Genomic DNA, 15201 nt, shown 5'->3' with positions numbered 1-15201 from the left:
TGAGGCATAAAATGGTGGTTTAATTTCTCCACTTGAGAACGCCAAGGTCGCCACCAGGTGGCAGGAGAAATTCCAAGAAAGAACTAAACTGACATCTAGCGGTGACCTTGGCGTTCGCAGGTGGAGAGTAGCATCTCTATATTGAATCTCAAGTTGTTTGTAATTCTATAGAATTTGAGTAACTTCTAAAAATTTCCCTCAATTATCTTCTAAATTTTCAAAAAAAAAAACTAAATTCAAAAGAAAAGAAACTAACAAAAGGGAAACAAGGAATAAGAAATGATTAACAGGAAATAATATCGAAAAAAAGGACAAGGTCTGCAAATTTATTTAATAAAAAAAATCTCGTCAAAAAAAAATTTGTTATTAATAATTTACTTACAGCATTGCACTAAAAACAGTCTCTCTGACAAATTTACGCACAGCTTATAACGTAACGCTTATTCTTTACATTCAAAAATCCAGCAAATTATTTTTTTTTTATTTACAAATGAATTTGCTCGGCTGGACATTGTATTTTTTTTTTTTTTTAATTCTTATTATTATTAGTTATCAATGATGTAAAATGAGCAATTTCAAAGGTGTCCCAAATCGTGACCACCCAAACCAGACCAACCACTCAATCCACTCAATCCACTGAGATCGTGGTGATCGTGAGCCTTGACGTAAACTGGATACGATTCCTTGACAATGTAGGGCACCTTAACTGGTACGGGAATTTCTTTTTCAATGTGAACGGGCACCTTGACGGGTACTTTGACGGGCACCTTCTTCTCGACATGAACGGCGTATGGTTTTGGCACGTGATATGGAACTGGATTATCGACGGGCACTTTCACGTGAACTGGATATGGAACGGGAATTTGTCGTTCGACTGTGTAGGGTTGTGGTACGGGAATAGTGACTTCACGATGAATTGTGATACCGGAAATGCGTCCTCTGTCACCGCCTCCAATACCGCCGCCGACACCAACGCCGAGACCCACTCCTCCTCCTCCAACGACGATGTCGCCGCCGAGACCACCGCCAACTCCCAAACCAACTCCGAGATCACCGTGTCCAAGGTCACCGAGACCGCCCAAGTTACCTAGTCCATGATCCAAACCTCTTTTGTTCTTGAGGTCATCGGCTTTTTTTATTTCAGTGGCCACCACCGCTGTAGCCAGTAGCACCAGTAGCACGACTCTCTGAAACAGGATTTTTTCATTAATAATACTATTAATAATAATAATAGTAATAATGATGATAATAATAATTAACTACAATAATCTTCGTATTCTTTCATTCATTCTGTCCGCAGTTTAAAATTAGTTTCTGTGTATGCTTTTGCTTTTTTTTTCTTTAAAAAATATTGTTTGACAAATAAAAAATATGCAGGTATATTTTCATGAATTATAATAAAATATTATTAGAAATTAGAAAATTTTAAAAAAATTATTAACAAATGAAAAATATACCCATTTTGTTTGTTATATGCTTTTTTCTATAACAAATTTCGTTTGACTGATCTAAATTCTTATGCAAATTATTCTCCTTTCTATTTATAAAAAATACTAGAAAATTGTTAATGGTTATAAAATTTTGATTAAGAAGTAGGAAATATACCCATTTTATGCATAATTTTTATTTTTCAATAACAATATTGTTTACAAACTAATTTTTTTCTTTTGGGAAGAAAAACATAAGATATTCCCGTTTCTCAATATTTTTGTAGAAAATTCTCAATTTTCGTAAGGAAATAATTTGTGCACCAATTCTATTTTTCAATTTCAATTTTTAAAATAAATTTCAAAGTTTTTTAAAAATAAAGTGAAAAAATGTTTATAAATTATATTTGTGACGCGCTCCCAAGAAAGGTACCTAAGAAGCAAAAAATTTGAGGTTATGTTTTAAATTTTGTAAGTAAAAATACAAAAAGAGAATCAATTATTAATTAAAAATTGTTGGTCTTCAAGTCTTCACTATATTCAAAATATTCAATGAATATTGGTTTCAAATTCAAATAATTAAAAATGAACTTTTAGTCAAGATAAATCTAACTCGAACCCAACCTATAATTCGTTTGCTTCTTAGGTACCTTTCTTGGGAGCGCGTCACATTTGTTAATTAAAAAATTTAACTGGAAATGAAACTAAAAATTTTTGAATTTTTAAAAAATAAAGGAAAAACTTTTATTAAAAAAAAATTGGCTTTTACATTTATTAACGAATTTCTTTAATTGCAAAATTATTTAAAGAAATCAATAACTTCTTTTTTAAATAAAAAATTTAATTATTTATTATATTTCCACAGGAATTAAGATTTTCAAAATTTTCAAATTTAAACCTTTTTGAAATATTAAACAGCATTGAAAATATTGTTATAAAACATAAAGATATCGATTGCTCCGAGTCGAAGACTCGGAGTGATCTATTTCTTCATTTTTTATAATAATTAAAAATGTTTGAGAGATAAAATAATTATTTCATATTATAATAATATTGTAACTGGAACTTCATCAAAATTATTTTCATATTCAATTATTATCAAAAATTTAAACTAAAATTCATTTTCAAATCAATTTAATTCTTATAAATAATTTTATTACCAAATTTTTAAATAATTGAATTGTTTTGACGAATTTCAATAAAATTTTTAAGAATAGTAACATTTTTCAAGGAATTCGATTAAAATTCTATTACAAATAATTGAAATTCTGACATGAGTTTTATTATCTATGAAAATAATTGAATTATTGAGAAAAACTTATAAAAAATTTGTAAATAATTGAAATCCTGCGAAATTTTTTAATATTTATCAAATAGTTAAATGTTTGCGTGCAATTTTATTAAAATTTTTTTTAAATAATTGATTTCTTTTGGGTAGTTTTATTAAAATGATAGATATTAAAAATTATTGAAATGAGGAAAATTTTTGAAAATAATTAAATTTTGAAGAAGAATTTTTTTATTTATAAAGATAATAATTTGGATTTGTCGAGATTTTTTTTGTAAATTTTGAACATAATTGAATTTTGTGATAAGAATAAATTATTATATTATTATTATAAATTATTATTATTTTCATTTTGAAAATAATTAAATTTCTGCAATCATTTGTAACTTCTTAAAAATTTAATTTTTTTAATGTTTTTAACTAAAACTCTTCTATAAATCCATTTTTTGTAATAATTAATTATATATATATATATTGTTCAAGATTTAAGTTATTTAAAAAGAAATTTTTGTCAGAAATGCTAGTAATAATACTAATAGTAATAATAACAATAACAATTTCTTGGTGAAATATTTTAATTCAATTTATATCACATCTTTGCTACAAGTCCTAGATTTAACCTTAAACTAAAGCGTCGACGTGAATCTAATTGTGAAATTACAGTAAACGAATTAATAATAATAATAACAATGAAAATAATAACAATTTATTTTATTATTTTCTTTTTATTTTATAAGAAAAGTAAAAAATCTTTGATATTCTTTTTGGTTAACATAAAATACTTTTGAAATGAAGTACAACACTTTTACTTAATATTCTTAATAACTAAGATTTAAGGAAAAAATATAATAAAAATTCATAACAATAATTATTAATTATTTTTTCCTAATTATTATTTTATTCTATTACTTTTCATAAAGAGAGTAAAGACCTTTTTTAAAAAGCTGTTACTTAAAACAAATTTAATAAAAATAATAATAATACCTAATAATAATAATAATAATATTAATAATAATAATAAAAATAATTATTATGAATTGTGTATTTATTCATTTATTTATTTACAGTAATATAATATTGGACAAGCACAATTTTTAAAAACTCACTATGATTTGGTAAACACAATATTAAACATCGACAAAAAATATAATAATTCACTTTTTCTCTCATTTTAAAATTAAAAATAATTATTACTTCTATTTTTATTTAGTGCAATTTTAATTCCTTATTATCATTTATTTTTACAATTCTCCCTTAGTTTTAATTAGCGAAAAGTCGTCCACTAATTTAAATTAGTAAAAAAAATTTCCTTCCACTTAAATTTTACTAAAATATTGAAATAATTGAAATAAAAATTATTTATAAATAATTTAAATAAAAAATATTTATAAATAATTTAAATAAAAATTATTTAAACATAATTTAAATAACAGTTTTACTAAGAATTAGTAAAAATTTTCACTGATTTCCATTAGTGAACGACTATTTACTAATTCAAATTTATAGAGTTTAACCAATCTCCAATTTTCAAAAATCTCGATTCACAGTTTTTTTCCGATTCCCTGAAATCTTTTGCCCACAGTTTTAATTTTTTTCAAAAATACAATTTAAGGGTGAGTGACATTTAATTAAAGAATTTTAATTTCATTTGTGAATTTTATTTAAACACTTGACACTGTATTTTTCGTAGCACAATTCGAAGATAACAATATTTCCTTTCTCTTGTTTTCGTTTTTAAAAACACGATTTTTTATTTTTTTATTTATTCATTTATAATTATTTATTTCTATTTTCTTATTACATTCATTATTTATTTATTATTATTCTTTGCTATTATTTACTCCTATTTATTATAAATAAATTAGTAAATTATTTATTTAGTATTTCTCTCATATTTTTATTATTTTTAATTTTGATTGAAAGTTTAATTATTTAATTATTTTATATTTAATATTAATATTACTCTTTTATTTCTTATCTTTTTAACTTTATTGAAGGTTCATTAACTTTTTGCATACATTTCTATTATTTATTCATATTTTTATTAATTATTATTTATATTTTTTATTGTTGTTATACTATTGTTATTAATTATTGTTTTTAACTAATTATTTTTACTACTTATTTTTTACTTATTCTGTTCTACTTATGTTTTTACTTTTTTTTTACTTTTTGTTATTTTATTTTATTTTTTTTTGTTTTTATTTTTGTTTTTTTATTTTTATTTCTTTTATATCATTTATTATTTATTTATTTATGTCTCAGCTTATTTTCTTTTTAAAAATTAATTGGATGTTTTTTTGCTGTGCTTTTTTCGGGGTTTTTTTTTTTTTTTTTTTTAATTTTTCGTCTCTCGCGCGTTGGCCCATCCCCACCACAAAAATTGTAATTAAACATCCTCTCGGACGACGAGAGCTCACCTGTGGGATGCTCATGTTAGCCTGCGGGATTTTACACTGAGACTGCATTGAGACTATCACCTGAATATATACCTGCACTTTCGCTGCATGGAGACCCACACTCCTAAGTTGTTGTTAATCGTATACCTCGTCTTCGTCATCGATATACACTCATGATTTGTATATTGCCCTACAAATATTATTGCAAACTATAATTCCCACGTTTGCCTTAATTATCATTCGTCAGGTCTCATTATTTATTAATTAATCAATTATTTATTTATTTAAACCCGCGCGCAAGTTGACAAACAAAAAATCTTTTCAACTGATGATTTATTCCAAGAATGACTTTTGAGCAGAGAAATAATTTATGCATTAAAAAAATCTTTTATGCAATAGTTTTTTGAACTTTTGATTAGTTTTTCCAATAATTATTATTCCATTGATTAGTTAATTATTATTGTAATATTTTCCAATTATTAATTATTATAATTTATTAAATCAATAAATATAATAAGTACCTTTTATAATTCCAAAATTATATTAAGAAATTTTCGTTGTTACTGGGACACTGATAAGTTTTTATTACCTGTTCTTTTTACTTGTCTGACCATAAACGATTTTTCTACTTTTCAATTTTTTTTCTGCATTTCTAAATTTTTACCTCCACGTTAATTTTATTTTTAAAAAAATTTTCTTCGAATGACAGATTTTTTTTCATTAATATTAATGTGAAAAAAAATTTTTTTAATTTCTATTTACGGAATTTTTTTATTTATAATCTAAACTTTTGATTGTACAATATATTTTCCACTAAAAAAATAATTTTAGACCCAATGGAAAATTTGTTATTGTACTTTTAAATTTTATTATTGTCTGACTAAAAATAGTTTTTCTACTAAATGCGTGACTTCGTCTGACAAAACAATGGGTTTTCTACTGAAACAGAAATACAAAGAGCAATTTTCAAAAATAGAAAAAGGAAACCACGAATGAAAGCCACATAAACCACGAATCAATATTTAATAAAAAAAAATACTAAAAATACGAATAAATAAAATAAAGGATAAACAGGTAAAAAGGAAAAAAAGTAAACAAAATAATTGGAAATAAAATTAGAAAATATTGAAAAAACGATTTTCTATCACACTGCAAAGAAAACAAGAAGTAATAATAAATAATATATAAGAAATAAACTATTTTTCTTCTTTACCAAAAATGCATTTTTTTTACAGAAAAATTTAATTATGCCAATTTTTTTAATCTTTTGTACCGTGTATTTTAGAAATTTTCCAACTTGTCATTTACCAGAATAATATAATAACTACTATAATTGTACAAATTTAGAAATTAAACAAATTTTTTACGATTATTTATTTTTTGATTTTCTTTTTTTTTTCTTAAAATTATCATTTTTTGCGCAAATATAAGAAATAGTTGAAAGAAAACTTTTTACAATTCTCAAGAACATTGTGAAAAATTCCAACAATATTCAATAAAATTTTTAAGTCACAGTAAATGAGAAGTCGTTCAATTTTTCAAGAAAGTACTGGCAATTCTAGCCGAGAGAATTCAATCTCGATTTTTCTCTTGGGCTAGAGTTTCTTACGTCAAGGTTGTCAGAATATAATATTCTTCACATTTTCACCCTATTCGTGTGTAAAAGAAATAGAAATTTTTATAGAGCATTTCCTTTTTCTACATGTTTTTCCATTTCTGTATTTTTTCTTTTTTTTCTTTTTCATACTTTATTTATTTCATTTATTTCACTTATTTACTATTTTTATTATTTCTCTTCTTTATTCTGATGCATATATTTTTATTTATATTAAAATTTTTATTTTTCATTTATTAATATTAGATTTTTACTTTTTATTTCGCTTCCTTCAGCTATTTATTTTTTATATTATTATTATTATTTGCAAATTTTATTTAATTTCTCAAGAATATTATAAAAATAATTTGTAAATTATTTGTGATACGTTAAATTTAAAACTTCTAATTTCTAAACATTATTTTCAATATTTCTATTATTTAGATTTATTTAATATTTGAAAGAAAATTCTTTGAAACAATTAAAACTGTCTCAAATAATATTTATAATTCTTGAAATAAAATTTTAACATCTAATGAAATATTTTTAAATTTATTCAAATAATTTTTTTCTTATTAAATAATATAAAAATTATTTTATCACTTCGATGCGAATTGTTGAGAATATAACAATCACTTCAAATTTTTACAATTTTCCAAAAAATATTATCATTTTCAGTTTTTGAATCAACTTACAAAGCAAGTTTTCCCATAAATCAAGATCCGCTTGCCAATTAAAAATAAAGAAACAAATCGGTCAATTTATTATGCAATGAAACAACTTCATCGAATACGTTGGCAATGAAATATTTCATTCACACCTGCCAGACGAGTCAAGAAGTACTAAAAAAAATCATAAATTATCACATTAAAAATAAATAAAAATATGAATAAAAAGAATAAAATAAAACAAAATTAAATAAAAATAAATAAAATAACTACAATAAAGCAAATAAAACGTAAATAAACAAATACAATAAAAATAAATAAATAAATCGAGAAATAAGTAAATAAATAAGAAAATAAGAAATAAGAAAATAAAGAAATGAAAAACAGAATTATAAGAAATGTAAAAAAAATAAAACTACATAACTAATTATTTTAAACATTTACCCAGAGTTCCTCCGCTAAAAGATCTATTCGCCTACTACCTAATTTATGAAACTAAATTACTCCTTATATCAAAAGTATATTAAAACAACTTTAATACCCATGACGATAAGAAATCAGCAAAATGAAAAAAATACCAGAAAACGTAAAAGGTAACGTTTTAATATTTTTTTTTCGGCTCTAAATGCGTAGAAACGGACTTATAGCCACAAGTGACATTTAAACGTGACGGTCAAGCGTGAAATTTGTTGAAAGTAAACCTGTGTTGTTGACATTGCAACCAAAGTCACGCCAAACTTTTATTTACAAAAAAAAAGATGATTTTTCAATATTTCCCTTTCCTCCCCCCCCCAGAACTTTACAAACATAAAATCCAGTTAGTCACTTTATATGGTTATTAAATTTCAATTTATTGACCTGTGACAATATATATATATATATATATATATATATACATATATTAAACATATATTTATTTTTCACTTTTCTGGTGGGTGGTAAATTTTTTTTACGCCTTCAATACTTGTAGACGTAATCAAACATAAAATTTCTCGTAATTCTGTTCGGTTCATTGCATCTGCGTCTCATTTTATTTATTTGTATGTATGTAATACATAGATGTCTCTCTCACTCTCTGTATATATATATATATATGTGTATAAATGTTTGTAAGTATAAACGTATATAAAAATATATAAAGTTGTTGCGTTTCTTTTTAGAAATTTCCCCATTAAAATTGCGATCATTTAAAAGATTATAAAGAGAGATCAGTGACCTCCTCTTGAGAGGTAATAATGTGGTTTTATTAGTAAAAATTTATTTCACTGACAACATTCCTCTATTACGTGATTTTAGATTATACATTTTCCCTTATCAGGATTATTTGACTTTGACGAGTACGGGTCAAGAATATGGAGTTAAATAATAACCAGGTATTATAAGAGTCGCGCGCGAAAACTTTCTCTTCCTTTTATAAAGCAATAAATGCTCTAACAAACACACACACACACAGATAGACAAACAAACACAGACTTCGAAAACTTATATTTCAGTAAATTCATAGAATTGTGATTATATTATTCTCTATGCTTAATTATAAAATAGTGATGATAAATATCGTACACAGGAATACAGTGACAGTTGAAATTGTTTTACCGGATGTCATTAGACACCTTAAAATCAATCTATTATTGAGAAATGGAAAAATAATTGTTTTTTTTACTTCGCAATTGTAATTATGGTGTTTTGTTATGTAATTAATTAACACTCGAGGGTATAATTAGATTTATATTTAACGTATCAATCGTTTAGAGTTCCGACAAGATTTGTGGGAAGAAAAGGAAATCAAAAATTAGATATTTTCCTTTCGTTGTTATTGTTTTCTTTTTTTCTTTGCGGTAATGGAAAAATTACAAGTTGTCAAGTAATGTAGAGGAATTAAGTTGTAATAATAATTTAATAATTTGTTATTCAATGGAAATTAATGTTTTTGTACCTAATTAAATTCTATTTATTACAATAATTGTTGATAATTAATTTAAACAAATTTTTTGGTACTTCTTAATTTTTTAATTTATTTACATTTATTTTCATTTATTATTTTTATTATTTTATTTTATTTTTTTAATTCAATAGGCTCTAAACTTTGTCATTTTGAATTTTTATAATTTTTATACAAAATTTCTTGTATAAATTATTAATTGTTACTATTTTTTATTAAAAAGTAATTTTTTAGTTAATAAAAAAATTTCACCCTTCTTTAAAAATTGTCTGACTTTACATTTTCTTCTTCTACTTAAAAGACAATTATTTTCTGTTTTCTCAGATTTTTCTTCTTGAAAAAGTTTTTGGCTGACTTAATATACTTATTACTACTTAAACATAAATTTACGTCTGATTCGATAAAATTATCTACTCAAAGCTTTACGTACGATTGAGTAAAATTTTTCTCATTAAAGAGATTTGATTGATTCAGTAAAATAGAATTTTTATAATTTGTTGTATAATTTGTATAATTTGCTTGCAACAAATTTTTATTATATTTTTTTAAAATAATTAAAATCATTTTGAAAAATTTTATTAAAATAATCTGACTAAAATGGTTTTTTCTCCTTAAAAATAGTGCGTCTGGACATTAAACACTTTTTCTACTTAAATCGCATTTTATTCAAAAACAGCGTTTTTCGACTAGTGAACATATTTTACTTCATTTTCTGGTCTGACTAGAAAAGATTTTTTCTCCTTAACAATAGTTGGTCTGACCCTGAAACACTTTTTCCACTTAAACCATCTTTTTCTCAAAAATCGAATTTTTCTCCTGCGCTTTGTCAAAAAAAAAGTAGCAGAAAGTCCATCTCTATATCTCTATTTCTGTAGGACACTAATTTATTTTAATAGTAACTAAATAATTTTATTTAATGGTTGTAATTAAATTTTCGACATATATATATCTGCGAGTGAAAATTTCCTGAGTTTGAAATTTTCCTTCTATCCATTAGTACAGAGTTAATGGATACGATAATGTAATATAATGATCCAATTTTGATTACAAAATTTCTGCTTTCATGAATTAGAGCTTAAATAATAATTGTGTAATTTACAGATATTGGATTGTTATATTAAAGTATTCAAATAGCATTTATGGTTATCACATTTTCTCTCTAAATGATCATAATTACAAGGTAATTTAAAAACATCGATGATGATTTTATTGTACAATGACGAGTCCATTTTACAATCAATTAATCAATTTCATTAAGATTTTAATAATCATTTTTTATTTTCTCTCTAGCATGTGTTTAATATTTAATTAGATATATATTTATGTACATAAAAAATAATTAAAAATTATATAATATTAAATTATTTAAGTTTATAGAAAAATTATAATAATTATTGTAGAATGTAAAGTAATATAATAATATTACTATTTATATTTTATTCTATACATAATAGAATGTAATGGAAAACAACAAAATATAAATATTTGCGAAATTATATTTATTTAATAATTTCCTATAATAGATATGTATATTAATTTAAAATAAATAAACATGTGAATTTTCAAAAAATTTAATTATAATGGGAGTTTCCTGTTTTCCCAACATTTAATCATAAATGTAAAAAAAAAGTTGTTTACCTAATATATTTAATGAATTTAAAGTACTATTTTAATAAAAATAATTTTACTTCAGGCAATATTTTTACACAGCAAAAACCAGTTCAATCATTTTCTTATTAATTTTTTGAATATTGTTTGAAAATTGTAGTATATATATGTATATAAATATAAACACTCAAAAATTTGGTATGTCATTATTTATATACGATTGAAAAAGTAGATTATTAATGCTTGCAAAACGTGAAACCAGTTTTAGTAATTTATTAGGGCGAATGTCTAATATTGCAAAATTTTAAAACCAGTTTCCCGTTAGTAAAATTGGGAAAAAAAAATATTTTCGCCTTAAAATTTTTGGAATCGTTATTCAACAATTTTTTTGAATTACTTATGTAGATTTTTGTTCATTTTTTCATACTTGGAATAATAAATTGATTGGAGAAAAATATTAACAGTGGGCTTATATTTAATTAATGAAAAAAAGGTGATAATTATTTTAATTAACTATTATTATTATATAGAATATTTATTACTAAAAGAAACTATTGTTAAAAATTATTATTATTATTAATTATAATTATTATTTATTATTATTAATTATAATTATTATTTATTATTATTAATTATTAAGAAAGAATAATTCCTATGATAAAAGTTATTATTAACAATAATTAATAATAATATATTTATTATTAGCAAAATTATTATTTATAAATGGAATTTTTTTTCTTTTAATGAAAATAGTTTCAAAAGAAAAGAAGTTTCTGGAGAAGTAAAACACTGGAACATATCATGGAAATTTTTGTGTTCATCGCTCGCTTTTACTTTTTTCCCTTTTTCCATTCTTATATTTCGTGAGGCGGCGCGCGATGTGAAAATTATTTTGCATGAAAAAAGAAATTGTCTAAAATAATAAATTAAAAAAAGCTTTACCGCTCCGAGGAGATGTTAAAAGGTAACTAAATAACTATGCAAATCAGTTTTTCTAAAGAAATAAGAATAGAAATTCTGTTATATGCAAATTAGAATTGGTATATAAAAGGCAAAAGGCGCTCTCGGTATATATATTTGTTAACTTGATAAATATATTTCTGATTAGTTGTAATTTTTAAAATGCAATTTTTAATTGAAAAATAAATTTTCAATATAACGGGTGTTTAAAATTAAATAAAAATTTTTTTTTTAATTTTTTGAAATTGTTTTTAATTGTATTTTTTGAATTTTAATTTATTCCGAAATTGTCAATTATTTTCCAGCTGAAACGAATAAATAAATAAATAATTAAAATGATTATTATTTTAGTTGCCTCTTTTTGTATTTTTTTGAACACCTGGTATATTGGCATATTTTCAACTAGCCTTTTGAGTCAGTAAATGTGAATATAATCAAGTAATTATTCCTTCGTAAATTATCTACGTCAAAGTCGAATTATCTTATATACAAATTGAAAGTACATAAACGAATTACATATATATAGGAATTATAGTGATGTTGAATAGTACCCGTTTTTCGCTATGGGAACACTGAATCAATATTTTCGGATTCAAATATGTAGATTTCAAATCCATATACATGGAAATGTATTCCACCGATAAGACTGATAAACCGTGGGGATTGCTTCCATATTCTAATATTTGAATTATCAAGACTAAACTTTGAAATCGAATCCTTTGAATTGTTACTTTTGTTATAATCGCTCAAGAAATTTTATGTACGTTAAATAACTAGGCAAAAATTATTTTATCAAAGAAGAAAAACATTACTTTTTGTTTACAATTATTATTATTTATTACTATTCTCGTTAATTATTTTTTTTTAACTTTGTACTTATATTTTTTTAGTATTATATTTATCCTTTTTCTAATTATATTCATATTTTTCAACTTTCAATATTTTTACTATTTTTGATTTTTTAATCTTCAGTATTTTCGTCAAATAAGTATTTTTTTAGCAATTTTAAATAATAATCACTTTTTATTACCTATTAATTTTTAATAATAATTTATTTTTTACTAATAATTAACAATAACAGTAATAATTAATCAATTACAATAGTAATGTTATAATTCATTAGGTAATTATTTAGGTAAATTTTACCTGTTGTTATTTTTTATTACCTATCTACAATTACTAACTATCTACAATTTTTAATAGGAAACACGCAAAAGAGAAAAAATGCATAGATTAAAAATTGCAAGGGTAAAAAATTCGTTTAGTCAAAATAGTAAAAAGTAAAAATTCGCATAGTAAAAATATCAAAGGGAAAACATTCGTTGAGTAAAGATATCAAAGGTAAGAAATTCGCTTAGTAAAAATAGAAGAAAGTAAAAAATATGCATAGTAAAAATAAATACAAAAAGTAACAAATTCGCAGAATAAAAATTTAAAAGCTGAATAATGCTGAAGGTGAAAATACCCATAGTAAAAAAGTACCAAAGGTTAAAGATTCGCATAGTAAAAAATACGCAAATTAAAAAAAACAGAAGGTAAAAAATTCACATAGTAAAAAATACGCAAAGTAAAAAAAAACAGAAGGTAAAAAATCCACATAGTAAAAAATACGCAGAGTAAAAAAAACAGAAGGTAAAAAATACGCAAAGTAAAAAAAACAAAAGATATAAAATTCTCACAGTATATATAAATAATTAAATATTGAGGGTAAAAAATGCAAAAATACTGAAAAATTCCAATATTCCTGCGTTTATTACATTAATAATAATTGCTTTGTTTACATATACATACACACAATATGAATATTATTTTTAAAAGACGCTTTAATTTTTGCAAACCTTTGACTTGCGTGAGAGGTCACACACATAACAAACACTCACGGCGCCCACAGGTTGTGGGTTAATCTTATTGCAGATAGTTTGTCGACCATTGGGAGGGTTCAGCTTTCCCTTTTGACCCGTAAATAATTTTTCATTCAAATTGATACCTGACGATCGTATAGCAGCCACACAAACACAAATACATAAAATACCTTGTTTGTATTCAATAGCGAGGAAAAAATATAGTCACTATAAAATAAAAATACGAATTGATGAAATAGCAATTCTCTTTCGTATTAAATTATTTTGCATTGCCGTAATAGTATAAGTAACCTTCCAAGATAACGTCAATTTTCAAGTAGGCAATAATTTTCAAGAAGAAGAAGAAGAAGAAGAAGAAGAAGAAGAAGAATATTTAAATTATTTTAACTATATTTACTTTTCTAATTAACTTTAATTTTTATTTCATTTTCATTTTATACTTGTATCAAATTTCAATTTCATTAAAATTCAAATTTTCATATAAAAAATAACAAAATTATAAAATATAGTGTAAAATAAATGTTTGTGATTAATGTATTTTCTAAATGTTGCTTTTTGACCTAAATTTTACAATTTTTCTGTTATTTTGACCTTTTTTTAAATTTTTACTTTTTGTAAAAAGTAAAAACAGGTAAAGAGGAAAAAAACCTTTTTCATTTTGATAAAATTAATGAATTCTGTCAAAACAGAAATGGAATTTTTAACTTTTTTCCTTCAAATGTTGACCTAAATTTTGGATTTGACCTAAAATATAAATCTATTTTCTCAATTTGACCTTCCCCTAAATTAAAAATTTGTGTGCATTTTGACCAAATAAAAATGATCTTCTTACTCTTTTGACATAAATTTTTCCTTTTCAGGTTAATTTGAAATCTTTTTGTTATTTTTACGTTTTTCTAAGTTTAAAGTTTGTTTGTAAATTTTGTCTTTTGAACTTTGACCAAATTATATACGAATTTTGACCCAAATCCTGCCTTTTGACCTAAATTTAAAATCTTTTTTTATATTGTTATCTTTTTTTAAATTTGAAATTTGTATGAATATTGACCTAATTAAATAGGTCTTTTGTCTCTTTACCTACGAATTTTGACCCAAACCCCACCTTTTGACCTGAATTTAAATTCTTTTTTAATATATTCACCAGTTTCTAAATTTGAAGTTTGTACGAATATTGTCCTAATTTAAAAGCTATTTTCTCCTGCTTACCTGCACAATTTTTGACCTAAATCATGTCTTTTGCCCTAAATTTTTAGTGTTTTCTTTTTTTCCCCCATTTTCCTATGTTTGAAGATTATTTTGTTCTCAAAAAAAAAATATATTCCTAGTCTTCGCATTTGTAAATTTAAATATATAATGTTAAGAGACACAAAATCCCCAAGAAGAGAGTGAGAGAATGCAAAATAGACTTTAATGCAAAATATTAATGTATCGTCACGAATGTTTCGTTTCGTGA

General features: G+C 23.3%; 1 protein-coding gene across 2 annotated transcripts in view; it reads right to left on the bottom strand.

Moving 5' to 3' along the window:
- Window positions 1-294: 294 nt before the first annotated feature.
- The window catches only part of LOC122498355 (cuticle protein 79-like), a 135741-nt gene continuing 120834 nt past the window's right edge, over window positions 295-15201 (bottom strand). The window contains exons 1-2 of one of the 2 annotated variants that reach the window (XM_043606044.1): window positions 5136-5268; window positions 295-1187 (exon numbers count right to left, since the gene is read on the bottom strand). In XM_043606044.1, the coding sequence (XP_043461979.1) occupies window positions 576-1187; window positions 5136-5183 (660 nt within the window). In that variant the 5' untranslated portion in view covers window positions 5184-5268 and the 3' untranslated portion in view covers window positions 295-575. Of the gene's footprint in view, window positions 1188-5135; window positions 5269-15201 lie in introns of those variants that run through there. The other variant, XM_043606045.1, reaches the window with a different exon arrangement.

Source organism: Leptopilina heterotoma, unplaced genomic scaffold (genome assembly GCF_015476425.1).
Source record: "Leptopilina heterotoma isolate Lh14 unplaced genomic scaffold, ASM1547642v1 Lhet_148, whole genome shotgun sequence".
In the NCBI taxonomy this organism is placed as follows: domain Eukaryota; kingdom Metazoa; phylum Arthropoda; class Insecta; order Hymenoptera; family Figitidae; genus Leptopilina; species Leptopilina heterotoma.
The sequence above is the reverse complement of the archived record's forward strand: the minus strand, read 5'-3'. Positions and strand labels throughout refer to the sequence as shown.